The sequence below is a fragment of the Augochlora pura genome, chromosome 10 (assembly GCF_028453695.1).
Source record: "Augochlora pura isolate Apur16 chromosome 10, APUR_v2.2.1, whole genome shotgun sequence".
NCBI classification, from domain to species: domain Eukaryota; kingdom Metazoa; phylum Arthropoda; class Insecta; order Hymenoptera; family Halictidae; genus Augochlora; species Augochlora pura.
In genome coordinates, this window is record NC_135781.1 from 878,806 (window position 1) to 906,499 (window position 27,694).

At 42.1% G+C, this 27,694-nt stretch overlaps 1 protein-coding gene across 3 annotated transcripts in view; it reads left to right on the top strand.

Annotated features, from left to right (window-relative positions):
- Window positions 1–1,272: 1,272 nt before the first annotated feature.
- The window catches only part of Ldd (lipid droplet defective), a 56,940-nt gene continuing 30,518 nt past the window's right edge, over window positions 1,273–27,694 (top strand). For 2 of the 3 annotated variants that reach the window (XM_078191589.1, XM_078191591.1), the window contains exons 1-29: window positions 1,273–1,817; window positions 12,227–12,309; window positions 12,414–12,637; window positions 13,369–13,511; window positions 13,612–13,742; window positions 14,167–14,552; window positions 14,859–15,176; window positions 15,598–15,853; window positions 16,094–16,285; window positions 16,521–16,735; window positions 17,144–17,354; window positions 17,813–18,177; window positions 18,498–18,795; window positions 18,973–19,167; window positions 19,250–19,461; window positions 20,049–20,290; window positions 20,763–21,283; window positions 21,622–22,026; window positions 22,483–23,142; window positions 23,442–23,630; window positions 23,899–23,981; window positions 24,066–24,231; window positions 24,378–24,559; window positions 24,906–25,529; window positions 25,772–25,902; window positions 26,011–26,330; window positions 26,529–26,721; window positions 27,008–27,148; window positions 27,234–27,554. In XM_078191589.1, the coding sequence (XP_078047715.1) occupies window positions 12,247–12,309; window positions 12,414–12,637; window positions 13,369–13,511; window positions 13,612–13,742; window positions 14,167–14,552; window positions 14,859–15,176; window positions 15,598–15,853; window positions 16,094–16,285; window positions 16,521–16,735; window positions 17,144–17,354; window positions 17,813–18,177; window positions 18,498–18,795; window positions 18,973–19,167; window positions 19,250–19,461; window positions 20,049–20,290; window positions 20,763–21,283; window positions 21,622–22,026; window positions 22,483–23,142; window positions 23,442–23,630; window positions 23,899–23,981; window positions 24,066–24,231; window positions 24,378–24,559; window positions 24,906–25,529; window positions 25,772–25,902; window positions 26,011–26,330; window positions 26,529–26,721; window positions 27,008–27,148; window positions 27,234–27,554 (7,387 nt within the window). In that variant the 5' untranslated portion in view covers window positions 1,273–1,817; window positions 12,227–12,246. Of the gene's footprint in view, window positions 1,818–9,869; window positions 9,889–12,226; window positions 12,310–12,413; window positions 12,638–13,368; window positions 13,512–13,611; window positions 13,743–14,166; window positions 14,553–14,858; window positions 15,177–15,597; window positions 15,854–16,093; window positions 16,286–16,520; window positions 16,736–17,143; window positions 17,355–17,812; window positions 18,178–18,497; window positions 18,796–18,972; window positions 19,168–19,249; window positions 19,462–20,048; window positions 20,291–20,762; window positions 21,284–21,621; window positions 22,027–22,482; window positions 23,143–23,441; window positions 23,631–23,898; window positions 23,982–24,065; window positions 24,232–24,377; window positions 24,560–24,905; window positions 25,530–25,771; window positions 25,903–26,010; window positions 26,331–26,528; window positions 26,722–27,007; window positions 27,149–27,233; window positions 27,555–27,694 lie in introns of those variants that run through there. The other variant, XM_078191590.1, reaches the window with a different exon arrangement.

Genomic DNA, 27,694 nt, shown 5'->3' on the forward strand with positions numbered 1-27,694 from the left:
TACAGCACAATTTCTCCTGAGGTTATTACAATCTCGGCTGAAAGGGAAACAATCGAGCTTCTTTCGGATACAGTTCGCCAAGCCTATCAACGGGCATCCGGCAAATAAGGTGTCGAGATCGAACGATAAAGCGGTTTAAACGGTCTGAGAACCGTGTCATAGGAAACTCGCGAGTTCGTTGGATGGGCGAAAATTTCAATTTCAAATCGCGGGACGTTCGTGCACAGCGAAGGTATCGCAATTTCCGCGCGAGTTCCTCGAACGGTGCTTCTCACCTTGAAGGGGATGCGCCGCGCTCTGCGACTCCTAACTGCCATGCGGGGACGGTTTCGATTTCCATAGAAATATAATGGGGTCCCGGTTAAACACCCGCGGCGCACCCATATCTCGCCACTTTTTCGTTTTATGGGACACCGTTTCGCCGGGCACCGCCATTTTGCCAACTCTTCGCAGCCGAATCGAGCCTTTTATTTTTAAAGCGGAATAACCACGTTTTCCAAAAGCATTGAGCTAGCAGTTGTTTATTTAAAAACAGCTATTTATTGAAATAGGAGATAAGACATCTTTTGCCAATTTTATTTTCTGTATAAAAAAAAGACAATAGCGTTTTTAGTGAAATAATATCTCGTACGCGGACGAAGGCGTGTAAAACTGTTCCTTATAATTATTATATAATTATTTATATGTTACTTATAATTATTAAATAATTATTGATAAGTCTCTTATAATTATTAAATATATTCTTGCGAAACATAAGGCTATTTTTGTTTTTATAATGTAACAAACAACCAATTAAAATCTATTCCGATTTTAGAGTATTTGTGCCTTTTTCTAGGTTATGTTGACTTGAAATTTAAAATAATTGAGGCTCGCCTAAAGAAAAATGTTTGATAGCTCTAACAGCATTACACGAGAACATTTATGCTCCACGTTTCCATCGCATAACTTATTCTCCTGCGAACACAGCCATAACCTCGCCGTGTTCCACATACCCAGGGCTCCTCTTCGTCAGCTCAAAGATGAACCCGTCGCGTTCGCAAAGGGAACAACAATCGGCAGACGAATAGAAGAATCGTCTACGAGAGGGTTCGACGCGGTTTCGGTGACAAAGTATGCGGGGGTTCGCGCGGGGCCCGACAAAAGGTCGAATTATCTTGTATTCGGAGGGGATCGTTTGGGCCCAGGGAAGAGGACACGCGCATCGCCGGCACTCGCGTGTGCGAGCGGAGCGCGACCGCCTATAAATGCATACTCGCGAGCGGATGTTGAGGCATTGCATACGGTCCACGTGGTCCGTGGATCACGGTGCTGGTAACAGTCGTGCTGCGACCGTCCGTCGACGAGCGTGCAGAAACGATCGCGAGAACAAGTGTGCGTCGTCCGTTCAAGCGGTTGAACGAAGCGGCGCGAAGGAGTGCCGAGCGGCCGATGAGAAGAGGAACCGGCGAAGCGGCGCGATCGTTCGTCGTCGCCGTTCGGTGTACGCGCGTGTCGGATCCGCTCGATTCGAACTACGACCGATCCTCTCACAGTGCCGCGAGTTTTCGTGGATCGCCGATGATGGAACGCCGGCGACGGTCGGTGGAGGCCGCGTGATCCGCGATCGATGCGATCCGAACGATCGACGGTAGTGTCACAGGCGGTTCGCGCGTTTCGTCGTCGCGGTTTTCACGAGTTTCGCGGCCCGCAGGACGCTGTACGGTGCCAGTGTCGGCAAACAGGTGTGACAGTGTGACAGCCGCTGCGGCGGGCTTTGAGAGGCCGGGAATTGCCGATCCATCGATTCCGCTACTCGTCGACCAGTTCACCGGAGAGACGTAAGTGATCGTGATTAACCGGTGTTTACGATCGGTGCGCGATATCGTCGCGATCTAGCCACGATCGTGGATCTCGTAACGGAGGAGTGTATTGAGAGAGAGAGAGAGAGAGAGAAAGAGAGAGGCGATGATTGTGTGCTGCGCGAGCATCGACATCCTTGCTCGCGAACGCAGGATTCAACGAGATTCGACCAGTGAAAAGCTGCTGTGCCCGGCTCCGATCGCGGCTGTTGACAGTGCGGTGTTTAGGGGATGAGGGGATAACTGGAAGGAGAGGGATGGTTGACTTTATCAATCGATTTCTGCAGAATTTATTTCGATTCAGAATCGATTTCCTGCAGCGATTTTTCTTTTAACCCTTGCACTGTTACGTCTTTTATAGCCGCATTGATTACCTCTGTTTCGTCCTTAATTATTTCCTCGATGTCACGAGATGATTGCCCTTAATCACGATTGTCCTTCTTTACCGTCATTTCCAGATTTCGATGACAGGAGAGTAATGTTTTACACTTATTATGCAGATTTATAATAATTTTTCTTTCACTTTCAGTCGTTTCCTTTCCTTTTCGTACTATTTTAGGACTACTAACGTTACGTAACTTAAATATAGAGCACTATTTGTTCTGACAAGGTCTCTAGACATACTGATGATATTTATGTTGACATTCCATGGATTATCAGATACCTGCCATGTATACGGTAACGGAAAGCGTCATAGAACAGGAACTGTACGAATACTTATTCCGCGTATATTTCCGTCCACATTTAAGCTTTTTGCTAATAGTTTTATAAACACTATAAATAAACAATTTCTTTTTCATGACATTTGATCCGAAGATATCAAAGAATATGTACACATCTTTTTTGTTAAAATTTATTTGTAATAAACGAAGTTCTATAATGTTTTTGTTGGAATTGATTGCTGTACGAATACTTTCTACACCCACTGTAGATTAAGTTTCGTTCAGTGATGGATCATTCGTCGATCCAAGGATCATTAGCCCGTTCGGTGAAAGATCGTTCGCCGAGCCGGCGATGACAATACTTAAATTATATAGATTATTATAGATTTATTATATATTATATTACATAGATTTATTTTATTGTATAAAAGCTGACATTAACATTAATATATTGAACTTCGCGATACTCTCTGCAAATACGTATATTTCGTCGCTGTCGTCGTAAACAATTTGAATTGTTGATAAATAAAATAATAAAATAGCAACAAACCTCCGTAATTTACAATATTTCGCATAAAAATCCGCAGTCTGTCAATAAATCTCCTCGAAGTGCCTTCAAAATTAAATTTCGAAAAATTAATTAATCGATAAAATTGTAAATCCCCATAAATATCGTCCCCTATACGTTATCTTTGTTAATCGCGTTTTTCAGCTTATTACAAATTGTAAAAGCTATTTTTCTATCGTATAAACCTCGTGCGTTCTCGGTAGTTCTCGAACTATCGCTTAATCAAATTAATTTGCATCGACCGGCTCGCCGAAGTTGAATAAATTAACCGGAAAATGGAAATTCCAGTCGAACGAAATACTACTTCCGATCGTCGCAGAAGAAACACTGACGTATACATACACTGTCACCGATTGTTTGGCTAGCACGCTGTTTGTGTCTCTCGTTCGCCGGTTTTCTTCGAATTCCGGCGAATTGACATTCAGCGACAGGACGCGCGCGGCGAATATTGCGCGTCTGCTCGATATATTGTTGAAATCGCTTCTGACATTCGACGTGTGTTTCGATCTTGAGCACGATGACGGAGCTGTTTCGATTCGAAGACGATAACCTGCGGCGCGACGCGTTGGAATCGTTCGCGTGCTGTTAGCTAAAATGTAATAAACGTAATAAACGTAATAAACAGGCTTCTAATAAACGTAAAAATAAATAGATTTCTAGTCGAAATAAATGTAAAGGATTTCTAGTCGAAATAAATGTAAAGGATTTCTAGTCGAAATAAATGTAAAGGATTTCTAATCGAAATGACGTTCTTCTATTTTTCTATTTTATTTAGATTAAATTAGAGTGTAAAAAGAATGGATTTCTAAAGAAAATAAACAACGATTTCGTACAATATTCTATTCATTTACTAATACATACGATATTATTATTAATTATACTACATACAAATTTATCGTCTTTTTAAGAACAATTTCTACGATTAAGAAAAACGAAATATGTAACAAAAATAATCGCACGTTAAAATACGAAGGTACTATATATAGTAAATTTTCGGGTAACCCGCGATCCAAAGTGAAAACAGCAAACAATAACGAGTGAAACACGGCGCCGCGCGTATCCCACCGACCCAATTAGAATATAGAAGAGCGTAGAAAGTTCGAGCGGGGGGGCTACGTGGAAAACAAAAACCGCGGACGCTGATTAGTCGATAATTGAGCGCGTCGGCGAGGAGAGCCGAGCCGATAATTGAGTCGCGCGAACAGGAACAAGAATCGGAAAAGGAAAAGGTGTTTTCAGGCGGGGCTGGCTTCGCAAGCCGGCGGAATATTTTCTGCAAGGTGGATGCATTCCGTCCTTGTGTCTTTCCCGCTTGAAATTCAATCGCGGCTGCCGACGCGCGCCGTCGGATATCCATAAAGCGGGAGTTCCCCGACGGCTTTGTCGACGTTTAGAAAATTCGATTCCGCTCGTCCTCGGGGGGGTTCGATGATCGTGCAGCGACGTCCCTGCTCGCGAATATAGAGAATAGGACAATTTTTGCAAGGCTTCGCAACAGTTGAAGGTCTATTTTCCTTGGACCAAGTGCGTTTTCGATGCACATTTTGGTATGAAATTCAAGTCTCATATCCAGTGACAAGCCTCTTTAACACTAGATTTATGGAATCCGTCAAAATGACGGATCACTGATTTGTTAACGTACTATTATTCAGATTTTAAAGATAAATTTATTGCTTATTTATCGATTATATTTACTATAATTATTTACATTTATTTATTTATCGATTACATTAATGACTAGAATAAATCGTTACTTTTATAAACAAATATAAAACGGCTGCTTTTATTACTACGTAAACCTAGTGTTAGAGTCACTTATGGGACAATGTAATAGAAGTGTATATTATATGTTCCCTCTAGCCACCTCAGTCGTTTTGGAGAACGCGAGGGGAAGAACGCGACTAGAGAGAGCGTTCGCGGAGTCGCGTCGCTTCGACTAGCTCTCCAGGATTCTCTCTCGTCTTCTCTCTCGTCTTCTCTCTCCCCCTTCTGTTTATCGCGCGTTTATCGGCAGACAAGATCCACGAGTCGGATCGGGAAAGTTGGTCGAAACAGCTGCGCGATCCCCTGCAATCCGTTTCGGCTTCCCGGAAAAGCTGTCTCGCCTTCGATCGCCCCATGCCGTCGATGGAAGCCACACACGTTCCTCCTCTCCTAACCACCTAACGATCGCGGCCAAACACGCGGCCAGGATATCTATACTATTGTTTTACTCTCTCTCTCTCTCTCGGCCGATCGTCCTGCGGAGGTTGCTTCGCCGACGCGTACGTCGCGATTTAGCCTGCACTTGTTGCTCCGTTTACCGGTTTCCCGCGAATATAGGGCGAGTCGGGTTTGCGGACGGGAGAGGGGCAGGTGTCGCTGAGAGGGGTAGATGTGGTTCGAGGCAGCTTATGGTGCGATAGAAAAATAGAAGAATTGAAAATGGAAAATAGAAAAATAGAAAAATAGAAAAATAGAAGAATTGAAAATGGAAAATAGAAAAATAGAAAAATAGAAGAATGCTAAAATAAAAAAATAGAAAAGTGGGAAATAGAACAATTGACCTCAGAAATTTTTTTTGCTTGAATTTGTATGTAATTATTTTTATATCATCTAATTATATTATCTATTATTTATATAATATTTATCACGTGGTCAGAGGTTCCATAACGCAACAAAAAGATAAAAGTAACACAAAATAGCTGGTCTCAGTGTTTCCTAAATCCCAAATCGTTGAATATCGACGACAGCCGAACAGAATTTTATTTCGACTTAAAAGAACGAAACGGTATTGGAAATGTCCCATCACGAGAGTTAGACTCGGCAAAAATACGGCGAATGGATGAAGAAGGAAAGAATATTTCACTCGACTTCCGGTTCTTTCAGCTAATGCAGCATATTTTGCATTAAAGATCCCTGCATCTCCTATGACTGCGGATTTTATGCGTTCGTGACTAAAAAATGAGCGGATCGATCCAAAAGCAGTTGAAACAGCGAATATACATCAGAAAACAGTGTGAACATTTAGAAAACAGTGTGAACATTCAGAAAACCCTACAAACATTATTAAATCATATTCAACTCGTTAAAACTACTTAGAAAAAGGAATAAATATTTCTGTAGCTCTTTCATCTTGCAACCAACGCCAATAATTTTCATTTTACGTAAAAATAACCTTCAAAATTATAACCTATAAATATATTAGGACCTACTTGTGGCTTACAAAAATTACTATAAAATCTAAAAATAGCTAAGAAGCATTTTTTTACTTCGCAACTTCAATTCCATATTAATTCCATATTCATGGAATTGAAGTCATCGAAGTTCCTCTTCGAACAACGAATACAGTATATTCGATGATAAATCGACCATTGTAAATAAAACGGGCGCCTTCGTCGGCTACCGGACTCCTCGTCAAACGACTTCATAAGCAAATGACTGTACAAGGATCTCTCGGCTCGCAGAAAATTATTGATTACGCTAGTCTCATGCCGCCTCCGCGCGTAGACTCTGATCTCTCCATGGATCTCTCACCGCGATAAAAACTGTTTGCACGTCCAAGATAGATCTTTGATTCTTTCAAGACGGTTTCAAGATCGTTCGAATAGTCGACGTTTTGTTTAAAATCCGGTACAGAATCATAATTGATAGACTGCGGATCTTTATGCAAAATTAAAATTATCTGAGTCGATCGGTAAACGTAGGAGTCTAGTTACACAATTATCAGTATCAATAATTTGAATCAGTTGGAATTGCTGCAGTAAAATTTTTATTTTATTTTAAGTCGGTGTCTATTTTATATTTTGTCTGTTCATTGTTGCTATATTGCTAATTATAGGCTTGTTATCGTTACTGATATTTGAATGGAAATTTAAATTTCCTTTCTATTGATTTTAATATAAATAGAAATATAGAACTATATTTAGTTAAATTATTTTTTAAATATATATATAAAAAGCGTCCAATTTGAGCATAGAAGTCTCCGATAACAATTCACAGAGCACCGTGGATTTCGTTGACCAAAGATTTATCCATCGCTTCGCCCGTTTCTCGCGGGTCTATCGTTTTCTTCGCTCGAAGATTTCGACTTCCTCGTCGCGCGGAGTTTCCACGAGTTTCGTGAATGGGACGACGCGCTGCGGTCGCCGTTAATGCGGAAGAGCGATAATCGTATGCCTCTGCCGTCGAATGCTTGTGATTAGCGGGCCCCCCCGGCAGATTATCCAATAGCCGATGGAATGTCTTTCCGTGTTCCAAGGAATCTACGAGCATTCTTACCCGCGGCAGGGCTAACATCATTTCGCCGTTTAGTTACGGTGGCTCCCGATTGAGAAATATCCATTTCCAAGTTCTGCCAGCGGAGACTAATTAGGCATATTTCGTTTTCTAATTAGCTTGGACGGACAAATAACTGCTGAACAAGATTCCTTAGTGCGTCGTTTCGCTGCGTGGCGGAATTTAGGTTATGTTGAGTCGTATTTTACGAATCGAATCTTTTGATTAACAAATTGTATAAATTGAAAATTACGAGGAGTTGTTCTGGGAAATAGTTAGTGCCAAGTGTAGGTGTTTTATTAATTCCATCTCGAATTCCTTAAAAATTCCAACAACTTGTCACGGGTATCGCGGCAAATTAATTTTCCCGCGGCAATCTTTAAGATCCTCAAAGGATTACCGGGCGGAAGTTCCGCGGCCTGGAGTCCGGCTCCGCCCCTCCCGGTGGTTTCATTACAATTTTAATGAACCGAAGTCATCAACGGTCGGCGAGAAAATTTCCAGCTTCAATTTTGTTCAAATTTCCCGGGGAAACTTTCTTGCGCAAATTTGCATGAATTTCCGGGCGGAGGCCCCGGTGATAACGGTTAATAAAGTCACCCACCCCCCCATCCCGTCCCTACCCCCCCTCCCCCGCCGTCGTCCGGAGCGGAGCCGGTTCGGGGCGATCAGTCAGCCGGGATGATTTATGCGAGCGGCGGCACGGCGATCACGGCCGACGTGACTGATTAACTCATTGTTGGAACGAAACTGCGCGCGACCCGCCCGCGAAATAAAAACACATTAGACCGGGGCGCGCGTTTCGCGACGGGACCCCCCCCCCCCCCTTTTCGACGGCGATCGCCGCGAATTTCGCGCGAGCGAAGCGAAATCGGAGAAACGAATTTTTAGCTGGCCGTGCTTTTTCGCCGCCGAAAATTCGCGCGATCGTCGCACCGCTGTTGAAAATTCAAATTCGCTCGCCGCAATCTTGAGATACGTCGAAATATCAGGTTATTAACCCTTTTGGCACCGAAGAACAATATATCGTCGTTGACTTGAAAAATAGAGTTTTTTTAATATTTTCACTAAATGACAGCTCCATTTCTTATTTCTTCGTTTTTTTTTTAAATTTGGTAATAATACCGATAATAATTGATGATACTAATAATAATTAATTTGGTAATACAATTTTCTTAATATTTTCACTAAATAATATCTTCATTTCTTATATCTTCGTCTTTTTTAAATTTGGTAATAATACCAATAATAATTAATAATAATAATTATTATTAATTTGGTAGTACAAAATTCGTGCCATCTCTTTCCAAAGCAAGTTTTGTGTTCCCACGCGTGCACCACGGCGCTTTTGGTCGGCGCGAAGGGGGTTAATAGAAAACTGGTTGCGTAATCGTTCGAAATGCATCGAGTCACTCGAGAAGGCAGGCTTGGGTGGACCGTAGTAGTCAAAACAATGTACGAAGTTGTCGTGTCCGGCGACACGACGACGGGCGGCCTCCAAATCGCCGGTCGAGAGCGCAGCAGCCACATGCACGCCACACTGCCCGCGTCTCTTATACCAGTCATTATTCGGGTTCAAGATTACGAAGATGCGGAATAATTATTGATTTGGAAACAGCATCCCCGCCGCTGTCATTTACCGGTGTAATCGCTGGCATTACGCCGTTTGCGAAAGCCTTGGCGCGTCTACGATCGCTACCACGGGAACGCGAGCCTAAGGAAAAAACAACATGATGTATTTGTCGCGAACGTAAAAGACGTAAAGGAGCCGAGAAATAAATAATAACAGTAATAATAGTAATAAGGCAAGATATGTAGGATGAACGATTTTATGCAAATATTTTCTGATTGAGCAAATATTTTATGCAGATATTTTCCGAGTGATTTTAGAGTAAAAATTGGGTATAGTTTGGATACAATTGAAGATAGGTGTGACGTCTCTTTGTTAGTTATAGAAATTAAGAAACCTGTTATACAGTTGCCTATCCCTTGCATATTGCAAAACTTATGCAAAATTTATACAAATTGAAAATCACATGGAATATCTCCTCGTCGAAGTTATTACGAAAGGATTCTAAAAGTCGACGCGAAATGGGTTTTCCAATGAAATACCGCAGCGATCGCTATACCAGAAGTATTAATTAGCATCGTTCGGTGGCAGCCACGCGACTTATACAATTGTATCAATTGGCGGGGGCTCTCCTGCGAGGCACCTGTTACGGTCGTTTAATCCTGCACCGTCATCGACCGGCAAAGACAATGAAAATTTCACGAGTTCGAAGGCGATATTTAAGAAGCTCGTTTGCACGGGTTTTCCGCGGTGTCATTCGCGTAATACCGGGTGCCTCGGCGTGTGCTTACAAAAGGATCACGCGCTTCCGCTCTATTAACGTTGATTGTATTCCACTTTGTAATTACTTTGTGCCACTCCGTCGATGCCGTGAAATAATTACCGGCTGCCTTCCCTCGAGCGAACAATGTTTAACGGAGCCCTGGCATTGTTAGACCGCGGATCTTTGCGCGAAATAAACATTCACGACGTCGGTCCTCGTGTCGAACACAGGTGAGATTAACATCTGTTCCTTCTTTAACAATATTAGCACAGTGAAAGTAATGCTGCAGTATTTTTTAATTGCTCAATTAATAATTTTTGAGTTGTTTAATTATTAAGATAAGAGAGAGATTAATCGATGGTATATGGATGGTAGTTTTGAAGATATATCTGATGGAGTGTAATAAATAAAGTGTTTGCTAAAAGTAACAATATTTGTACAAAATTACGAGAAAACAGGGAAAATATTATTTTTATTTTTATTATTTATTTTTTAGTTACGTGTGATTTTACTATAGAAACATTTATCATTTTTTAGAGAATGCTAACATTGGGGGTAGTTTTCTCCTATTTTTTGAGGTTAGCGACGCTATATGAAAAATATTATATTTACTTTCATTATTTACTTTCAAATCACGTGCGATTTTATTACGGAAAGTCTCATTATTATTAAAATAACGCTAACGTCCCGCCGAGGGTAGTTTCCTATTCTCTGAGAATGAGTCATACACGTTAAACGTTAAAATATATTAAAAAATAAAAATATTATATAATAGTTCTACTTTTATTATTATAATAAAATTTATTACCGTAATAAAAAGATTCATAATTTTCCATATAATATTAACTTTATATCCAAGGGTAGTTCCCCCCTATTTTCCTGGAACGTCGACGCTGTAAAATAAAAACACCATTAAAGTTCGCGAACCGCCTCTCTCGCATTTTAAAATTCTTTACAACAATCGATTTCGATTGTACATTCTGAAAAGCCGCGTGTTTTTCGATCGATTCAAGGACCCCGTCCACCCATTAATAAATCTTCCGCCGTGCCACGTCGCGCGTTTTAATTTCGCAAGAATTTTCATTCCACGGGAATTAAATCCGTGGTGTGATCGCCGGCACGGTCGTCGATCTGTGTTTTAATTTTATAATTGAAGCGAAACGAGGGAGGAAAGAACGACGCGCGGGGAAAATTCGATAAATAAATCGGTTTTGCAACTGCTCGCCGCGGATTTGTTTGCTGGTCGCGCGGAAGAATAATTTGTACGCGAGGAGGAATATCTATCAGGGTGTCCCATCAGTTCTCCTTCCTTTTTTTAATGTAAAATCAATAGACGATATTTGTTGCTTAATTGTTAAATTTTTATTCTTTGTACTTTTTATTTTTTTTATTCTTTTTCTCTGCTACTTTTGTTATATCTTTGTCGTCTTTTATGTTTTTGATTTTAAAGATTTACGACAGAGAGAGAGAAAAATCGAAATAATATTTATTAACAGTTTCTCGACTTTTTTTAAAAATAGCTATCTTAACAAAAATCGTCCTATCACGGTCCAAGACAATTTCTATATTATTAAATTGTCGATTTAAACAATTGTTAAAACTGTAACTACTGTACGAGCTATGCGACTCAATTCTTTCGTTAAACTAACTTCTGTTGCTATAAAAATGATCTTTGAACGCGATGGAACAATTTTAGTGTCGCCGCTATAGCGAAAAAAGGGTTAATTGTTACAGAAGAATTTGATTTTTGTCGCGATCGGCCGCGACGAGAATCGAATCAGCGCGTGGAACGCGTCGAATCGCGGTTCCCGGGTCGCCCGGGGTTTCGACGGAAATTTTTGATGCCGCGAACGTACGCGGGGATCCGCGCTCACTCCGTTCTACCTGATTGTTATCCTGCTCGTTTCCACGCTCGGGACCCACCGTCGTCGGTTTCGATTCTCCTACGAAAGCAATCCGTTCGTTTCATTGTCCCGTTTCCCCGCAATGGAGCCCCGGCAGCCTAGCACGCGCGACAGAGAGTGAAGCGCATTTCCGGTTGCCGGGGTGTATCGACACAGAGTAACACACATACACACGCACACGCTTGTTACGCTCTTCAAATATTTGTTCTGCCCTATACCCGTGTAGATGCATCGGAGCGCACCGGTTTTGCACCGGTCGATCGCGATGCATGGATCCGTGGGGCGCCCCGTTTCGCTGCACACACCCTTTGAACATTTTCGGACCGCGGTCAAAAAATCGGCCAATTCAAACGGAAATCAATCCCCACCTTGTTACTTTGGCCCCGCGTGGTCACGTGCCGTTGTTGTCGCGTCGCTAATTCCTTTCTATTATTGCATTTGCCGATCGCGTTTGTTAATTCCATTCGTTCTTCGCGCATATCGATTTCATTTTCGCCCATTGTAAATCATATAAACCTTCGTTATAAATCCCATAAACCCCCATCTTGAATCTTATAAATCCCTATTACGAATCCTGTAAACCCCCATTTTACCCCATGAAAATCTCGGTCGCCACAATGCCACTTCAAAACCGCTAAAATACCAATTAAAATCAATCTTGCAGATTAAATAGGTGCGGTCAAGATGAGGGTCGATCAGATCGGGCTGCTACTATGGAAGAACTACATCGTCCGGAAACGTCAACCGGTAACTATCTCTCCCCGCATACGAGCCGAGTACATTTTCGGTTCTCGCAGTCGCGCCGGCCAGGACAGCACGTTAAAAACGCCGTCGCAAATATCAATGTTTAGGGGATATTGGCGCTGGTGTTCGTATGGCCGGTGATGGTGTTCATGATCCTCTACACGATCCGCGACAACGTCGACCCGGAGTACTATCCGACTTGCCAATTTCCTGCGAGGTCGATGCCGCGGAACGGGCTGCTGCCGTTCGTGCAGAGTTTCATTTGCAGCCTCGGAAACCCGTGCGACCCCCTCGACGAATACGAGGAAGTGCCGTCTTACAGGAACGCCAGGTTAGCGCCGGAAAATATGAATACTTCGCGAGCGATCCGATCTACCGTGCTTGCCTCGATACTTCCGTTTCCGCGTCGAAAACGTCGTACGCGGTTTCGCAACGCTCGCCGGTTCGTTGCCGAATGTTTTGAATGGTCGATAATATTTTTAAGGCGAGCCGATGAAATGCCCTCTATTGGAAAAATTCGTTGATATTGTTTCTCGTGCTTGCGGAACGATATTTAAAAATTATTCCTTTCATGATTTAAATTCTCCTTCTGCTGGTAATTTAATTTATTTTTACTGTACCCACTTTCTATATTATAATTTTCATAATAATTTTTTAAATTTGAATTTATTGAAGAATAATAACTCTTCAAATTTGAATTTATTGAAGAATAACAATATTGAAGTTTTATGAATAATCATAGCTATAATTATATTATTAATTATTTCTATTCCCCCATTACAAACTTTCAAATATCAAAGTATCAGATATCTTATTTCAAATCATTTCGCATATCAAATATTTTTATCTAATATTCGACACGTTAATTATACTGAAAAATAAAGAAAAGGCACAATAATAAACTAGCTTACAGTATCTACCTGAATTAGCCTAGTGCTCGAATTTGTGACAGCCGACCGCCATCTTGAAAAAAACGCTTCTTGAAAACGACGCTTCTTGAAAAAGACGCTTCTCAGACAGCGAAATTTGTTGCCCGACTTATTTATACAAATCGCAAAACAGTCTAGGTCCGTTGGTGCTGGAGCTGCAGCCGATGCTGAGCAACGACACGATCCTTTCGGCGGTGAAGGCGCTGCCGAACAGCATCCAGCTGCTAAAGTCAATGGCGCAGATACTCACGAAACCGGAAATCAAGGCTCTGTTCGGTAAGATCCGCTTCTCGAACTTCTTCCTTCTCGCCGTCTCGAATCCGAGTCCCCCCCATGGTTTTATCGGCGACCGTTCGACGAATTCATCGCTTTCCAGATCGTGGCATTCGATTGGGCGATCTGTTCAACAACCACGAGGACATCAAAAGGGTTCTCAGGGAACAGATGCCGGACGCGAGGAAGGGGCTGGTCGACGACCTGTTCGACTCCTCTATAAAATTAGTATACGTTAGTGTCGGCACGATTTTTACACCGTTGTTAGCATGATTATTGGCACGATTATTGGCATGATTATTAGCATAATTATTGGCATGATTATTAGCACCAATTCTCGTAGATAGGATCTTTACTAAATAAATAAATAACAATTGATTTTAAATTAAAATAAATAGGATTTAAATCATCCTACGAAATTAAATTTAAAAATGTAAAATTGCAATATTTAAACTATCACACAGAATTAAATTTAAAAATGTAAAATTGCAATGTTTAAACCATCAAACGAAATTAAATATAAAAATGTAAAATTGCAATGTTTAAATCATCAAACGAAATTAAATATAAAAATGTAAAATTGCAATGTTTAAATTATCACACGAAATGATTTCAATGCTTGAATTTATTACAATGTTTTTTCTGCCGTCGTGGTCAGCTGATCGAGGCGTTCGGCTCGTCGAACGTCGGCGAGGTGCTCTGCTCGCCGGAAAGCTTGAAAAAGTACTTGATCCTGCCGACGGAGAAGGACTACGCCCGGGTCTCGAAGATCCTGTGCGACATCGACTCGGAAACGATACCCAGCATCCTCGAGAACTTGTCCAACCATCTGGATTTCACCGGCTTGCTGAAGATGGTGGATAGAGTAATGGCCAAGTTTCGCGAGTACGATATCTTCGTCGACCTGAGACGCGCCGTGGAAACGATCCTTGATCTGGGGACCTCGAGGAAGTACATTCCGGGTTACCTCAGGATACGGCAGTGGTTGCCGAAGATCATCGTGGCGTTCAAGAATGTTACCTTCAAGGAGATCGATCTTACCTTGTGAGTAGACTCGGCGAGCCATCGTCTCTCGACGACTTGCCAGAAGTTCGCCTGTTTGTTTTATTTATCCGAGAGGACGCGAGGAATTTTCAATAATTATAATAATTATAAAATGCTTCATAATATATAAAATACTCCAAGTTATATGAAATGCTCCAAGTTATATAAAATGGCGACGCTAGAAAAGTCTAAACAAATATCGTAAACGGCTCTGACTGCAAAGGGTTAAGAACCTGTTGCATAGGCGTAGACAGTGGTAAGACGATGTTGCCTCATGCGAACGACATTTTCCGAATGTTCCCGCAGCGTGAACAAGACGTTGGAGATCCTCAACCCGGTTTTCAAGAGCGAGGGCGACTGGCCAATCGCCCAACAAGCGTTCTCGAGGCTGCAGAATATATTGGTTATGCTGAAGGAGATGAAGGTGGATCAGCGCGACGGCTTCACCGGCGACTTCTTCGCTATGATAGAGCGTTTCGTCGGCACGATGCAATTCCTACCCCCGGTGCCTGCGGAGGGCATCGAGAAACTCGCGAGAGTTATGGACGTCGGATTCGCCATTTTGCGGAGCGGCGCGCAGCTCAGCTCCAAGATATTGGACCGGCACAAGGAAGATCTTAATTTGTAGGTTTCGTGTTATTTTAACGTACTAAGTCATCGATACACCATTAATATAACATATTTTAATATTCAATATAAGATCTTTTAATATTTATCATTTCTTTGTTCGACTTTATTTATTTCGTATTTCCATTTATTCATTTCGTTTTATTATTTATATATTTTATTATTTTCTGATTTATTTTTCTTGATTTTCTTCTTTCCTAATTTATTTTTCTTGATTTTCTTTTATTTGATTTATTTTGAACCCTCATCGATTTAGTAAAAGCGAAAGGTCTTTTATTTCTGTGACTCGAAGTATTTGAATAGAAACGATAGAAGTTATTTATTTTTCGAGCTAATAATTGCTGCTAGAGAAAGATAAATTCAAGAATCGTTGATCGACGAACAGATACAGCACAGTGTTTACCTAATTTCTGTGCAGGTCGCCGGAGGTGTGGAAAGGACTCAAGGAGTTCTTCTCGGATCACATCCTTGCGACTCTGAGCTACGCGTTCGGGTTCACGCAGACCATCGTACGAACGGTCCACCACGCGGCGATTGTTCACGAAGATCTGGAACACCGGTTGCATCGTGTCGCTCTGAACAACAAAGACGTCGTGCAACAATTGCTCAACAACGTGGATCCCGGTGCTTATCGAACCGTCGTGAGATCGTTCTCCAAACTCGACTTCGTTGAGGTCCGTAACTATTTCCTTAAACAAAGATTTTTTTACTTTATTTTCATATTATTAATGTTTGTTTCTTGACTCTGGATGACTTACAGTTTCTATAATTTTTTAAAATAATTAATAGAAGAAAATTGATAGGAAAGAGAAGATTGTCAAGTATAATATTTTGCGTTTATTTTCACTTAATTACCATTTCGACCGCCATATTTATCGCAGCAGCCGTTCGCATTACTATTTCATCTGTTTCAGAAATTCGTGGAGGCAGTCAGGGACGAGAAGCCCGAGGACTACTTTTGTCAAGAAGACGTTCTGAGGGAAGTGTTCGAAAATTTCCGGGACACCGACCAGGGAACGATCCTCGACGTACTTTGCAGCAAGTCCGGGAAGAAGTTCATCGCCGAAGTGTACGGGACTATGGAGCTACAGAACTTCGAGAGGACTGTACGTAGTTCAACCCCTTTTCGGTTCTATTAAGTATTAAGTTAATACTTGCTGGTCATGCTGGTCGAAACATATTTTAATTTATTACGAACAGTGATATATAGTATATATAAGATTAAAAAGGAGAAACAAAATTTATTAACCCCTTTTTGAAGTTTAGATTTAAAATTAATTAAACATTATGAACATATTGGAAGGAATACATGGCTGTCAATTAATATATTAATATTAATAGGCGAGAGACTCCCTGGAGGCTACTATGCAGATGGTATTCAAGCAACCTATTAGCATCGAGAAGGCGAACCTAACGGGGGTGGTAAGCAGCGTGAATTCCTTCATGGCCTTCATGGAGTCGCCGAAGAAGCCGAGTCCTAACTGGTCGGTCTTCAAAGTTGACGATCGCTGGGCCAAGGCGTTCGAGGATACCAAACCGCAGAACAGGCTGAACGTGTGAGTATTTCGCACTGATAATCGAAGATATTTAAAAATTGCGCTTTTATCCCTTTCGAGAATTTAGGGGAAGGTCCTGAAAAAAGCTACAAAATATCAAAAGTGTCATAAGCGGTGCGGACTGCAGTAACGAAAGGGTTAAACACTTTGGTTAATTTTAACTCGCGTTAACTGCGAAGAAAATGGCAGGTTAAGCGGTTAAAAGCCGAAAACGTCTTTAATACGTCTTAAATATGTCTCTAATGCGCCCTAAAGACGTCTTCGTTTCATCTTGTTTGTTAATCTCGACACAATTTTTATTAATTCTCCGTATTTATTAACCAAATTCAATTCTTCCATAAATTCTTCAACTTTCTACCTCTTTTCGTCTCCGAACTCATCTCCGAACAATGGATATCCATTTTCCAGGCTCGGCATTCATCTGAGCATCGCGAAGATGGTCGGCTGCTGCAACCTCAGCTTCCAGGTGATCAAGTCCGACATGAAGACTATCGATTTCATCGCGCGGATGACGCTGCAGAAACTGGCCGAGAACAAGAACGACTGGGTCGGCGAAGTCACGCGCCACAAATACGAGCTGCTCGAAACGTTCTATTTAACCGCGACGGCTAGAACAAAGGTCGGTGAACGATCCTACTGAATCCAGGATCTACGATGTCGTCTATAAGCAGTCGAAACGCTTCTTCGTTCGCAACTCCAACAGCCCCTGGACAATAGTCCTTGAACAAAAAGCTTCGCGTTACCTGCAAAAACGACGCGTGGTTAATTATTAACTTTTGGTAGTTGTTTTTATTAAAGAAATAATTACACGACAATTAAATTTGACAATTTCAGAAACTCGAAAAAACAAGATGGTAAATTTGAATAAAAATTTTAGAACAAAATTTTAATAAAAATTACATAATCAAAATTTAATAAAAAATTCTAGAAAACCAGGGGCTGCCTTAAATTTTTCTTATTTTTTTTATTGTTATTTTAACGCGAACTTATTCTCGAAGAATTATCTAATTTATTTCGACATTCAACGCCTTGGAATTGTTCTTTCTTTTCATCCCGGACGAATATTTTTATCCGCAGGTTTTGCAAATTTTAGAGTACGACAACTTCACGAGATCGTACTGCGTCGACGAGAGTCCGCCGTCGTTGATAACGTTTCCAAGGGACGCGAACGTCACGTTGCTGAAGTCGTTGATCTGTAGCATGGCGAGCATCGTGCAAGCCAACCTGGACTTGGACACGGAGGCGATCCACGCGGCCACCGCCAATTCGAGCTTCAACTGGACCGAGTTCAACGAGGTGACGATCGCCGTCTATGGTTACGTCGACGCTCTGATCCACGAGAAAGTCCCGGCTCATAGTCTGGTCAACCTGGAGAGGCTGAAGAGGAACTTCAGAATATCCTGGAGCAGCGGCTTGAGCGCCAGGGATGGCTTCGAGATTAGGTTGGTGGATGTTCGAGACGATCTTCTTAGTTTCATGAATCCTTGTTGTCCTTCTACATCCTCCTTTACTTTTTAGTGCTTGTATTTTGGGCTTGGTAATGGATTATAATAATTATGTAATTAAGGCACTGATACTATGATAAATATCGCAAAAATTATTAAATACTTGCGCCTATAGTACCATATTTTTTTAAAACGGATGATTGAATCTTCAAAGTGCAAATTTCCAACTAAAAGGACTTAGACTCTTCTTGCAATCCAGAAGATGAGCTTCTCGACTTCTTGACCTTAAACAGCTGATGAATGTCATGTATCTGCAGCGTAGGTCTGGCCTGCAAGTTCTTCAATATTCTGGAGAGCCCGTTGTTCAACATTCAATCGAAGAGCGGCTGGAGCAGCTTGGAACGCCTCGCCTGGATCGTCTCGATGATACTTGACATGATGCAGAGCGCCTTGTTAGAGGTCTCCAGGGCTGGTTCCGGCGGACTGATACGCTCTCAGAACTCGACCAAGCTAGAGATGGCCGAGACGAGGAGCCTCATCAGCGTGGCGCTCTTTAACCTTTGCGATCTGATCCTTGATGTGATCGACGTCGTCACCATGAGACCGATCCACCTGGTAATGAACTATATGCATAGCAATGTAGCAATGCATAGCAATAATAATAATTATTAACAAGACAATAATTCAGTCATGGATCAACAGTTATTTCGCTCTTTTTCATTGACTACTCGATTGCCCGATGCCGCGCCCATGACCTTGATTTATGCCCTTATCGTTTATACCCTTCGCCAGATATCCTTGCTAGACGATTACAACTCGCGCGAGGACCTATGGCCCTGCGTGAAAGAGGAGAGCGTCGGCGCGGCGCTGGAGCTCCGAAGCGGTAGCCGCGCGGTGATCGAGAAAATGGAGAACATATCCTGCAACCCGTCTCCGATCATCACCGAATGGAAGGCGTACCCTTCATCCTACTTCGCCGCTCACGGCGTAAGTGTTCCTTCTCGTCGTTTTTTTCTCCGGAAGCGTCCGCTTGCGATCGTCGTGAAGAGAACAACGCAATTCGTTGCAGCACCTCGACGGCGAACCGAAATTAAATTGGACCGAGGGTTACAAAGCGTTCAGGAACCTGGCCGAGCAGTTCGAGAGCTGGGTGATCGTCACCGAGAAGAGCCTGTCCGATTCCCTGGGCTCGTCGCCCTCGCAACCGGACGTCCTTGGCGGACTGTCCAGGCTGAAGACCATATTCGACGAGAGGTGGCAGAACTCGAAGGACGACACTCAGTAAGATTATATAGGAAGAGACGAAACTATAATATACAGCTGAATTTCTAGTGTTTTTTAATAGTTAGAATATCGAATAGGATGATCTCCGCATTTTAAAATAAATCGCTGCGAGATTTATCGAGGAAATCTCTCGTTTTGACCTTAGAAATGATTTTTCGTTTTCTTTTCTTTATCATCGGCTATTATTTTCCCAGAATTTTTTCTAATTAATTGCGAACTTACAGTTTATATTTTTATTATTAATTTATATATTCGAATTCAAAAATTTTTCCAATCATTTCTCTCCAAAAACTTCTTATAATTTTGATAAATTAAACAGAAAAAAATGTATAGCCATGTGATTAAAATACCTTTTACATTATCATAATAATTTATATTTGAAGAACTGTTAAAAAATATAATTATCAAATGAATTAATAATTTTGTAATTACCGATTTTTAATTATTAAAAGTAGCGAAAGGTAACGTTTAGAAATCAAGTAGAAATTCAGGGATTGTCCTATAGTTCTGTCGCAGTGTGTACCTATTTGATAGATGGGTCTCGGCCAGAGATAAATGACCGAACCGACGAATCGATTGTTTAGCAACATCCTGAGCCTCATCGACGCGGAGCTGGACAAGACTATGTCAGCGTTCCGCAGCGATCTTCGGGCAGCCGACGTCTGGAAGGAGAACGTCTTCATGGACGACCGAGTTCTCGTTACTGCAAAGTTCGCCTCCGACGTCCTTCACGAAGCAGCGACGCTTGTGTCGAAAATCTTGCGCACCGATACCACGGAGTACAATACGTTCGAGGACTATGTTAACAACACTACTTCACCGATTGGTGAGTTCAATAGAACAACTATACATAGAGGAACTAATTTTTTCTCACTGAATAGTTTGACTACCGTGTCGGTAATATATAGGAGGCACAATATTTATAAACAAATTTTGAGGATGACCTCTAATACAGTCTATTATATAAATAAATATTATATATTTATAAATAAAGATCTTGTTTTGTTTGCTTTCACACTTTGAGATCAGTTGCCTTGACTTTGTTTAATTTTTATAAAGATTTCTGTACCAGTCGATATGTTAAAAAATTAATCCCTTGAACTGTAAAGCTAAGATAATTTTTTTTTTATTATGCATATTAAATCGAGCCTCGTGACTTATACAAGCTTCTAATAATTTTTGATGATTTTGACAGCGGTAAATCTTGACTTTGATATCATAAAAATGATCTTAGAACATTATATAACAATTTTAGTGACGCCTAAGAGTCACTCGAGTGCAAAGGGTTAACATTTCAGAATCGAACTCCGCCAAGGTGGTCGTGATGAAGTGGCTGCCGCTTTTGGGTTTCACCAACGAAAGCCCGATCGGAGTATTCTACAACAAATTGCCGCACCTTCTGACCTCCCTAGCGAAAGGCTTGACCGATCTCGAGCTGGACAAACAGATCGCCGAATCGGCGGCGAGCGGGAACGACATCTCCTGCGAACAGTTGTTCAACCATTGGCCAACCTTCTCCAAAGGGTTCACGCGGGAGGATCGCGAGACTTTGAAGAAGTTCGCGTGCCACCTTTCCTCCGACAAATTCAACGCCTTCGCGGACTTGTACTGGACCGAAACGATGGTCTGGTGGATGCAGGCGAAGGAGTATCGATCCCGAGTGATGACGGTCATCGGTGATCTTTATGATCTTACTGTTGCTGTTCGAAACGTCACAAAGGCGAACGTAGTGATCGAGGTGCCTTTTTCTAATCACTATTTTAAATGGTTCCTGTCGGAGATGCTAACTACGTTCGAAGAGTCCGGAGAATATCATGAGGTAAGATATGTTAGGTTATGATCTGCGACACCTGGGCATATAGCTATAGCTGAGGATATAGCTTTTATTTTAGCTAAGTTATTGAGTTGTAATTTAATTACTTATTTGAGCTAAGTTACTAAGGTATGGCTTAATAATTCACTTGAGCTAAATTACTAAGTTCCACCTTATCTCAAATAAAAGTTACAAGTGTCCATTTGAAGACATAATAAATTGCGAAAGTCCGGTACTATATTTTTCTAACAAAAGCACAGATTTTATATCAAAGTAATCGCACGACCCAATAATCTATCACGCGACTCTCTATACACCTTCGTACCATAAAACACCTTTTTAAGGACTCTACCGAGGTGCCTGCCAATTGGACCGACTACAGGCTCATAGTCGAGGGTATCTCCGAGTGTCTGCTTCACGTCGCGAACACCGTGGACGGCATCAACAAGGACAGCGGACGTCAGAGCAACCGTATGCACATCTGGAACTTCGTCGAGAGCTCGGAAGTGCGACGCTTGCTGAGGATCCTCGAGGCTCATCCCGAGGAGACGATCGCTCTGCTGGCGCAGATAAGCGCGGTCGGCTCGAAGACCGGCAACTTCTCCTACGAGAACATAAGGAAGACGGTCTGCAACGCGCGACTGCCATTGGTCTATTGGTCCACCGCGGACAGGAGCCGTTTCGTGCAACAAGTGTGCTCGTTCGATCCTTACCAATTGCTGCAGTCCGTCACCAGCGAGGAGTATTACGTGAGTAAAAAATCCCTTCTTGAAAAGTGTACATTTATTTGTCGCAGAAATTGTTCTTGGTATAAATTTCTAATTATGATGCAGTGAAGATAGTTTAAATAATTATTATTGGGAGTTTTCATTCTTAATCGAAAGAAAATAATGGCACACTGTTAATGTAGAGGCCTTTAAGGATAAATGCGTGCCATTTTATTAAAAGTCGATAAAACGTAGCGGCAAAAAATATTTTGTATCTTGAAATGTTGAGGAATAAGCCTGCCAAGTGACGATAAATTTGATCGAGATTTTATGTTATAAAAAAAATGGTTAAATATCATGTTTCAACGCTACGCACGAGCCACCCCCTTAATTCTTCCAGTTTCGTGTTTCACCTGTTCATTTCTATTACAAATACATAAAATCTACGAGTGTAATAATTACAAACGAAGTCCTATTTTTATCCTTGTCCTCTCGCAGCTGGCGTTGACAGTCCGAAGATCCAGTTTAACGAAACTAACGCCGCTGAACGCGTCCCTCGGCAAGCTAGTAAAGGCAATGTCGACGCTGCTGTCGACGGTGCCGGACCTGGAAGTGTATTCGAGCATCCTCGACACGAACACCTGGCTCAACATGTCCAACGACACTGTGACGGAGATCCGGAACGTCGGACGGTCCTGGGTGCACTGGTTCGTCCAGGACGCGAAGAACGCGAAGACAGGCCAGTCGAAGGTAGACCAATTCTTCCAAACGGAGAACACCTTCGGCAAGCTGATCGGCGCGTACCAGCTCATGGACGCCTCGATCGACCTGATGGCCGGCGGCGACGCCTGGCAGAAGCTGAGGAACCACTACGAATCCTCGAAGATCAAGCCGCTCTTGACTCTGATCGAGGACACGCCGAACATCGTCGTCAGCGTCGTCGACACGTTCCTCAAGTCTGATAGACTGGACCAGTTTCTGGAGAAGCTGGCGACCGGCAAGGCGCATCCTTGCGACCTGGACAAGTACCTGATTGTACCTGGTTTCGTCAGGAAGAAGGTCCTGCTCTCCAGCATCGCCAACTTCTGCGAGAAGATCGTCTTCGCTGAGAAACAGCTGACCATTGTCGACTGGCTGCCATATGACGCCAAGTATGAGGTATGATCCTGCGATCCTCTATTTCCTGATAGCTATTTTATACTTTCAACTAATGAACTTTTTATGAAATAATGCACTTTAAATTATTGTGGACTTTAAATTATTGTGGACTTTAAATTATTATGAAGTCATCAGGTTTTCTGGATTCATTCTAAAGAAATTAAGTTGATGAGTTTAGTCAGTGATGTTGCAGTTGCAATAAGTCGCAGGAATTTATAGATTATTTTCTTGGACGAGTTATGTCAGCTTTCTTTTGTATTAACAGTGAGTTTAGATTGGGCGATTAACAATGCTTCCAGGAATATGGGCTGTCCCGAAACGGCGAGAAGAGCGTCAACGAAACTTATTTTCTGGAAAGGGTGGACCGTTTGCAGTCCACAATCATTCGCGTAATTTCTGAAGGACCGAGGACGCCGAAGATCCCTATGTGGTGGACGTCTTTCAAGGAGGGCACCTTTAACGACTTCCTGACCCATTATAGAAAAGAGGTGCGATATTTAAAGTATCCTAAATCCCACATATATCTCAAATATTCCAAATACCATATCAAACTGCTCAGCAATTCTCATTTAGTTGAGCAAAAAATACTGTAACTATGTCTACAATTGCCATTAACATTTTTCACAATTTTAAGCTTATCCCTTTTAATATTCCTTTTTTAAATAAAAAGCTAATTCAGCGTCTCAATGACTCTTGTGTGACTCTCAATGGCAGCTAGAATCTAAAGTCTAAAAGAAAGCATTAAAATTCTGTCAGGATACCAGAGAGCTCGCTCATTTCACGGTGAAGAAGCTCGCGAAGATCATGTTGGATATCCTGAATCAGGACGCGAGTTCCAAGTAAGTATCTCGAGGAATCTAAATGGTCAGGAGTTGATAGATAAACGATGCATACCGTGTCATCTTTCTTTTCGGAATTCTTAGGGACTGTTCCTGGTGCTTCTCGATGTCACTGATCGACGTCGTGAATTCCCAGCTGGAGAAGCATCGACTATATTCGGACCTGTCCTGCCAGATGAGCCAATTAAACATATCGGAGATTCATAAGATCGTGATGCGCGATTTCCATTGGAACGAGACTACTAATAAGGTGAGCTATAGTGCGTCAACACTTGTCTATTTCTTAGCCTATATGTCTTTTTCTCTCCCCATGTCTCTCTCTTGTCTTCTATGTCTCCTTCTCTCTATATCTATTTCTCTCTTATTTATCTGTGACTGATCGGCTCGCTTCTCCAGATCAAGAACTTCCGTACCCTGTACGCGGATAAGACCAAAGAGGACTGGATGACGGCGCTGGAGACGATGCTGCACCACGTGGTGGACGTCGTGATGGATTTCCAGAATGAGACCTACAGCGAGAAGATCAGCGAGTGCTATCGCAAGTTCTTCGGATCGCCGCCGTTGTCCAGACCAGGGCTGTGAGTGTCTAATTGACAGCATCAGTATTAAAGATAGCAATTTAATATTATTTTTAATAAGCGGTGCCAAAAGGTACAAGCTTGCTCATTTCTCTAGAGCTATTAGGGTGGAAACTATGAAACGGGCGCTGTAGCTGTACAGAGACTATACAAAGACGCCCGTTTCATAGTTTCCAACCTAATGTGTTAACTTATCGAATAGTAGATGTTAAATTAATTCAATGATCGTCTTTATTATATACTGAGGAAAGAAAAATAGAAAGATGACAAAAGACACCTTTCGCTCGAAATAGATGTACCTAAAATCGCGGTTGAGATAATATTAACAGTCGCAAGTATGTTAAAGATACGTGTCCATCTTGATGGGAATCGTGGAGAGCCTGGAGCAGAACGTGTTCATCCTGGACACAGCCAGATACCACAGGAACATCGACTCGCTGAGCAGAATGTCGGCCAAGTACATCCCGATTTGGAAGAACCTAAAAGACGTCGTACAGCCGAAGTTCGCGGACGGCGTCGAGGCGTTCCTACCTGGCGCGACGATCAACGTGAACGCGATGATGAACGACAGGGAAGGCGCCTTGTGCGCCACGAAATCGGAGTGTCGGAACGCGACGCATTTAGCGAAGCGTTTGAGCTCGAAGAAGTCGGAGAAGCTGTTCCGCTACGATCCAAAAGCGGCTGATTTTCCAAGAACGTGGGACATCGCTGATCGGCTGTCCTGGACCCTCGACGTGGATCGCATAGATCGCGAGCTGAAGGGCTGGAGGTTGGACGCGTCGTTGGACCTTGTTTGGCTCCGCGAGATCCTGAGGCATTTGGCTGTTGTTCTTGCGGAGAGCAGCGATCTTCTGGACGTTGCCAGTAAGATAGATTTCGAGGACATTTCGAATGTTCTTGGAGTGCCTGATGTCGTCGATGGGGTGCTTAATATCTTGAAGGAGAAGACTGTGGACAAGCTGTTCAATGGGTGAGTTCAGTTCCAAGAGTAGAATGGTAATAGAATAGATTTTATGGGTGGAGCTCTAACCTAGAATTTCAACTTTGGATACGTGTAATTTTTGAACTAATTGAATTCCGCGCTTTCAAATTTACATTTTCAGAACCCCCTTGTCATTATCTATGCAAATATATCATTAAAAGTCGATAAATTTTGGTCCCCTAAAGAAAATTTTAGCCAAGCAGAATGTCATCTAGATGTCATTTTCACAGAGTAAGAGAAGTAGTAGAAGACGTGAAGCCGTTCGTCAAGGAGCCAGAGATCCTCGACGACATCTACAGCATGATTTCAGCTCTAGAATCGATGGACATCTTTAAGAACCTGGGTCTTCTCAACATGAAATGTAGGCATTCCAGCTTCTTCTCTAATTCGAGCTTCTTCTCTAATTCGATCTTATTCTCTAAGTAAAGACCTCAAAACAGTCCACAATTCGATGATTTTTCTATTTAAGACTTGATCAGAGAGATGTTCGACGACTGGGACGTGGTCAGCTCGTATCTGACCAGTAAAATTCAGATATCGAACGACGTTCTGACGATGCTGAGCGAGTCGAAGATCGACATGATCTCCGTGTTCATGAAGGAACGGAAAGCGCTCAGCATGAAGGAGATCATTTGCTCGCCGAAGAAGCTCAACGAGATGCTGAGCTTCAACGAAAGGATCACCGCGGAGGAGGTCAGCGCCGCCATTTGTCAGCTGGAGGAGGCGCAGACGCAGAACGTCACCATCGCCATGATCAAGAACATGAACTTTGATTATATTTTCAAGACGGTGTGTACTTTTTCCTATAATTTAACTGTAATCATAATAATTATGGGAAATAAATGGGAATTAAATAAATAATTTTGATCTTTTGACACGATTCAACAAAGAAATACATTCTTACTTAACTTCTCGCAGCTAAAATCGAAATATTTTATGTTGGTAAAAATCCGCAGTTCAGTAATAATTATTGAAATTCTATTTTAGTTGATGAGTGCCAACGTCAAGAATATCCTATCGAATGCGAATCTGACGGAAGCCGAAGGGAAGACTGTGTTGGCGAATCTCGGCGTGGCGGCTGAGCTGATGCCCTTCTTCAAAGAGAAGTTAGCCTCAGGTGTGCCAACGCCGGAGCCCTTGAAGTCGACCGTGGAGGAGGAAGAGGATCAGTCGATGTCTAGTGAGCCAACAGTTTAAATAATAAATATGAGAGCTTCGATATAAATATTTGATATAAATATAGCATGGATAAAAATATTAATTCGTAAAATATTAAAAATATTATTATTCGTTTCCGCTAATTACAAGTCATTAGAATAAACAAAATCTTCTTCTCACTAAATATATAAAGATTCCAAATAAATCTAATAAAAAAAGCAGAGAATATTAAATAAAAAATAAAAGCAAAATAATTATCTGAAAAGTAAGAAAAAGTAATTCATAAGTCTTTCAACTTTAACCATCAGCATCCAAGTTCCTCGAGGACTCCAGCAAGATGCTGTGCGGGCAGGCGATGGTGTCCGACAACGGCGATCTCTACAAGATCATCTCGAAGATAGAGGACAACAGCAAGCAGTACGACCAGGCGGAGCTCGACTCGTTGCCCAGTACGTAGATCGCGGAACGAGTTATCGGTATTCGATTTAAAGTTTCGTCGTAAAGAATTAACCTGGCCTCTCTCTCTTCCCGTAGCCGACTTTTGCCGCGACACATACAAGAGTTTCGTTAGCATGGGCGGCGGCAAGATAATATGGTCGTACGTGAAGCCGCTGCTGCGCGGGCAGATCCTCTACGCGCCCAACACGACGGTGATAAACAACGTTATGGCTCTGTCTAATAAAACTTTCGCGGAGATGGAGAATTTCGGCGTGCTGATGGACAGTCTGCAGAGGACGCTGTCGTCTTTGGCGAAGCTGTCCGAGATGAGCGACAATCTGAAGGATCTGCAGGACATGATGTCGTCGGAGGTCATGAAAATCGCTATCAAGTCTTTCGGCGGTGGGAACGTCAACGGTGAGTAATAGCATAATCGAATGATATAATTGGTCAGGTTATATTTCAATCGTGTGATTAAACGAAAGCTTAGATTTCCTTTAGTTTTCATTTTTGCAGTGCCAAGCGAATTTTTGATTATATATTTATAAAACTCTAAA